At 49.4% G+C, this 5,225-nt stretch overlaps 1 protein-coding gene across 1 annotated transcript; it reads left to right on the forward strand.

Moving 5' to 3' along the window:
- The first annotated feature begins 201 nt into the window (after window positions 1–201).
- SIX6 (SIX homeobox 6) lies at window positions 202–2,741 on the forward strand. The gene is made up of 2 exons (XM_027111760.1): window positions 202–952; window positions 2,028–2,741. Exons 1-2 carry the CDS (start codon window positions 381–383, stop codon window positions 2,194–2,196), a joined length of 741 nt encoding a protein of 246 aa, XP_026967561.1. The 5' UTR covers window positions 202–380; the 3' UTR covers window positions 2,197–2,741.
- Window positions 2,742–5,225: the final 2,484 nt, after the last annotated feature.

Raw genomic sequence — 5,225 nt, forward strand, 5'->3', positions numbered from 1 at the left:
GCTGTCGAGAGCGGGGAGGTGCTGAAATGGCCGGGGCGCTCCGGTCGCAGTCTTGATTGGCAGAGCCGGCCAGTGACTGACAGGGGGTCTCCATGGCGCCCGCGCCGCCAATCCGCCCACCCCAGTAGCGGCGCCCGCTAGCTGGCCAGCGTGCCCTAACGGAGCCGAGCCGAACCCGAGCTGCGGAGCCGGCACCTCCTCCAATCCCTTCCGCGCTCTCGCTCCCCGCGGTTGCGCCGCCGCCGCTGCCCCGGCCGTGCGTCCTGGTGGCCCCGAGCCGCTCCCCCAAGAAGAGTCTGGCGCACCCGGCAGCGCCCGCGGGCATCTGCTGCGTGTCCCGCTGCGGACTCAGCGCCTCCGCTGCCGCCGGCACTGCCTCGATGTTCCAGCTGCCTATCTTGAATTTCAGTCCCCAGCAAGTGGCCGGGGTATGCGAGACTCTAGAGGAGAGCGGCGACGTGGAGCGCCTGGGTCGCTTCCTCTGGTCGCTGCCTGTGGCCCCTGCGGCCTGCGAGGCGCTCAACAAGAATGAATCCGTGCTGCGCGCGAGAGCCATCGTGGCCTTCCATGGTGGCAACTACCGCGAGCTCTACCATATCCTGGAAAACCACAAGTTCACCAAGGAGTCGCACGCCAAACTGCAGGCGCTGTGGCTCGAAGCGCATTACCAGGAGGCTGAGAAGCTGCGAGGACGGCCCTTGGGGCCAGTGGACAAGTACCGCGTGAGGAAGAAGTTCCCGCTGCCGCGCACCATCTGGGATGGCGAACAGAAGACACACTGCTTCAAGGAGCGCACGCGGCACCTGCTTCGGGAATGGTACCTGCAGGACCCATACCCTAACCCCAGCAAAAAGCGTGAGCTCGCCCAGGCAACCGGACTGACCCCTACGCAGGTGGGCAACTGGTTCAAAAACCGCCGACAAAGGGACCGGGCGGCTGCAGCCAAGAACAGGTCGGTACCTAAAGGCCTTCTCTGAGCCTTGAACTCACCAGGGAGGGAGAGGGTGACCGCACCCCCCGCGCCCTTACCCAAGGCCTGGAGACTTGGATTTCGTAGGAATTGGGATGGGATTGAGGTCTTCGGTTTTGAGCCCACTGCGTTCTGGGATCCTGGGTCGGGGTTTCCTTCCGGGCTTTTGATTCCCCACCCTTTCTTTTTGGTTCTCGGCGCCTGGGGGTCGCTCCAGCAGCTGGTTCCAGTCACCAAACCAATGCTACATTGAGAGGGAGAAGGAAAGAAAAATTAAAATCCCATAAGCAATTACAGACCCCAAGGCCGAAAGCTAATTCTTGTCAGCCCGGGCCCAGGCTCCTATTATTAAGTGAAGCCTGGCTTATTAGCAGTGTGGCAGTTTAGTGTTGTCATTTTTAAAGCCCAGATGCATCCTTCTCTAATGCTTTGAAATTTCTAACTTATGTCTGTAAGAAGTGGAAAGTCAAGTTCTACTCTTCCCACGTGTGGGCAGCCCTGTCTCAAAACGGCAAACTAGTTGGCAGAGGTTTTTCATTCCCCATCATGTGGCTCTCAATCAGCCAAATATTTTGACCAAGAACCCAGCCTTTTCTCCCAGGTCCAAAGCCTCTGTGGAATCATCAGGCCGCCCTTTTTGCCAGCCTCGGGGGCACTCACACAGGCGTATGCCCTAGGAAGACGCAGGCTGGGAAAGGGGTCTCCTGTCCCAGAGCCTGACCTCTCCTTGTCACCCACACCTCATTTATCCTGAGAGCAGTGTAAATCTCCCAAAGGTGACCAACACCAGGAACGACCTTGCGAGCACAGCATCCCAAAGATTGGGGAGATAGGGAGCCAAGAAAGGACTAAGAAGGAGGAGGGGGCAACCGCAGGGCTCCACAGAACAGCCGCCGCACGCCTCCTGCCCGGCCTCTGTTGCCTCGTCTTACCCGCTTTAACTGCCCGGGTCTGAGGGAGAGTCGCTGACTGCTGGGCTTAAGGGATGCGGACCCGGGGACGGGGGTACCGGCGGCTATGTTACACACAGTGACTCGTTTCCTTTCCTTCCCCGTAGGCTTCAGCAGCAGGTCCTGTCGCAGGGCCCCGGCCGGGCGCTAAGGGCCGAGGAAGAGGGCACGCCCGAGGTGCTGGGCACCGCCGCCAGCCCGGCCGCCAGCCTGTCCAGCAAGGCAGCCACTTCGGCCATCTCCATCACGTCCAGCGACAGCGAGTGCGACATCTGAGCTGCCCGCCCAGCACTCTCAGAAACAGAATTCGGTGTAAAAAACGAGACAAACAAAATGAAGGAGAGAGAAAGGACGAGAGACCAAGCAACCCAGCGCTTGCGAATCCAGGTGGCCAGGGACCTGCGGGCTCGGGTTGCCGTGTCCGCCCCGCGGCCTGACCCGTTCCACTGGCGCCCTCCGGCTGCTACCACAAGGGCCCGCGGTGAGGCCAGACCCAGCTCCACGTTCTCCTTGCTTTGCTTTTTCCCAAGGATTTTGCTGCAAAGATGCCTCTGGAACCCGAACTGCACGCTGAGAGCCTGCCCTGAATCTCCCGTGGGTATTTCACATCGAAAGGACGCTGTTACATATGTATAACTTTTGCTTTAAAGTTTTTTTAACAAAACATATATATGTTGTTTATTTACTTATTTAAGAGACTGCATGGTAGGTTTCTCTGTATCCAGAGAACTTGCTGTTTCTAAAGGTGCAGGGTGAAGCCGATGGGTTCTGTGTGAAGAAGCCAAACAATAAAAACCTGGTGAGCAACCTTTCTTAATTAAGAGAGCTGCTCTCAGATTCCTAAAAAGAAAACAGAGAGATCTTTCTCTTGGGAACCCAGGTAGGGGTCCTTGTGCAAATGGTCTCAGGAGAGTCTTCTCTGTATCTTTTGCCTTTTCTGATGTCTCCTGGTATATTTTTAAAACAGCCCAAGGTAGGTCCATAACCACTTCCTTGTCAAATTGTATGCATGTGTGTATGTATGTACATACATATGCGTGCATGTGTGATATATTTAAACCTAGAAACTGGCAACATGATCATCCCCTATAAGGCAACTCCCTCGCATCCCCAGCACAGATAACTAACTATGGCTTGTCCATTTGATACTCACTCGGCTTTCAGGAACAATTTTGGAAGCCAAACTCTGGAACTCAATAGTGAGTTCTATTTTATAAAAATGCAAGACTATTCCAACAGAGGCTCTGCAATGAGAAAGGTTTTCCATCTCCTTTGAGGCCCCCCACCCGTACAAAAGCAGTAGGTACCCATAATCATGCAAGTGAGCACATACTGCATTTAGTATTGAACTTGTACTAAAATAAGACAAAAGAAGATAGGAGAGGTTGTAATAACTAGACTAGCATCTTCTCAACGCAGAAGCAGGTTTTAATCAAATGCATTGTTTTCAACAAAACGGATACTGAGATGGGGGAAAGGATGTAATCATGTCACATAGTGAGGTCAAATAGAAGGCTGCAGAGAAAGGACTGGCATTTTAAAAATCTGATCGTTGTATTGAACATGAAACAAGTTATCTAGAGCCTCGTTGTCCTGTAATGGCCTCTATTAAAAATATCAAATATTCTCAGGATTAAATTTGTCCTCCCAAAGTGTGCAGGTGCACACAGGCACATAGACACACACATACCAAAAACAAAACAAAACAAAACAAACCACCTACTGTCCTAGCACTAAAAAAGTAAATGCTACCTGGAAGGGTCTCTAAGCTTTTTCCTAGTGAAATGGATTGCATATTCTAAAATTTGACATTGATCTTTAAATCACTTGAGCTGAACTTCCTCCTGGAGCACCCGCCCTCACTTCCACCGCTGGACTTCTTTCAATTTGCCTCTCCGTCCTTAGCAGATGCTCTTTGGTTCAGAAGCCTGCTAACTTATTTGGGTAGAAGTGCCAATGTGCAAACCAAACAAAAATAAGTGAAGTCATGGAAGACAAAAAGCAGTCAAATGGCAAGATATATGGGGAAAGCCCAGGACATGAATAAGGGCTGATTTTTAGTTTCTAAATCACTTAAACAGATTTGGCCTCGTTTGGGCTGTATAAATGGTTGTCTTTGTATACCGGGACCCTTATCCAGAGAATTGTTGACAATCAAAACTCTCTTGCACAAGAGCTCTACATGGAAGGAGTGGGGAAGTCTTTGTGATCAAGCTGGTGTTCTTCCGGAAAGCAACCAAATGCCCTTCTGTGGGTCCTGAAAGGCTAGGATGGTAGAGCTTCTTCAAGGCTCTATTTTATTTCCTAGAGCCCCTGGTACTTCCTAGAATGCCAAGAAGCAGGACCAGGACTCCAAAGAGAAGGGAGGCATCTAGACTACAAAATTTAAAGAGGCATTCACTCTCAAGGTCAAGCAAGTGCACAGCATCTGGGAGTGAGTACCTCCTTAAATTTTGCACTCTAGGTGCCTCCCTTGCCTCACCCTAGCCCTGAATCTGCTAAGGAGTATCGCTCTTCAACGAAAAATCAATAGATTTCCAGTTTTGTTCCCCAGTCAGACTCCATCCTAACTACACAGCTGTCTAGACCAGCATTTGAAGAAAATAGCTGGCAAATTTTATCTCTTAAGCTGATGCTTCCAGGTCTAAGAGGGAAGGAAAAGGACTAATTAGTTGGACAATGTGAAGGAATTTAAGATTCTAAAAATCCCACACCACTCGGCAGTTCAAATGATGCCTAAGAGCAGAAGGAAGTGTCCATTCTGCATTCTCAAGGGGAAAAAAAAAGGGGGGGTAACATAACATAAACATAGTTCTTAGCAAGAACTAAACTTTCTTTTTACAAATACTTTTTAAATAATCCTTAATTGTGTGGCAAAAAAGAGAAGGCCAAACAGTGATGGAGGATTTTTCTTCCTGCTTTGGTGAAAGCCTTTATAGTACATCTAATTTGCTTAAAGTAACATGCTGCCTAAGGGTTACATTATAAAGTAACTATTCTGTTTCACCAATTTGTTGATTTATTTATATAATTTCACTTTAGCATCTTAAGAGGTGACACATTATTTAAAAGATTTTTTTAAATGTTTATCTGAAACCTGGTGGCACCTAACTATGAATAATCATTCTTTGTGAATAATCAATTCATTGATGATTACTTGCTGGAAATTGGTCCAAATCTTCACACAGATTTATTTTATTTTAATTGGTCCAAATCTTCCCATGGACAGGTATTGTAAAGTTTTTCGTTTTCTTTTTAAGATATTTTTTCCTTATCAGCTTTATCCTGGTCTAGAAAGGGGTTCT

This window comes from Aethalodelphis obliquidens, unplaced genomic scaffold (assembly GCF_003676395.1).
Source record: "Aethalodelphis obliquidens isolate GAN/ISIS:26980383/991018 unplaced genomic scaffold, ASM367639v1 scaffold10, whole genome shotgun sequence".
NCBI classification, from domain to species: Eukaryota; Metazoa; Chordata; class Mammalia; order Artiodactyla; family Delphinidae; genus Aethalodelphis; species Aethalodelphis obliquidens.

What these genes read in the sequence shown, in the direction of transcription:
- SIX6 (XM_027111760.1), top strand. Translation starts at nt 381, where the DNA reads ATGTTCCAGCTGCCTATCTTGAATTTCAGTCCCCAGCAAGTGGCCGGG. An exon ending in GCGGCTGCAGCCAAGAACAG is followed by an intron (nt 953 to 2,027) that starts GTCGGTACCTAA and finishes CCTTCCCCGTAG; the next exon opens with GCTTCAGCAGCAGGTCCTGT.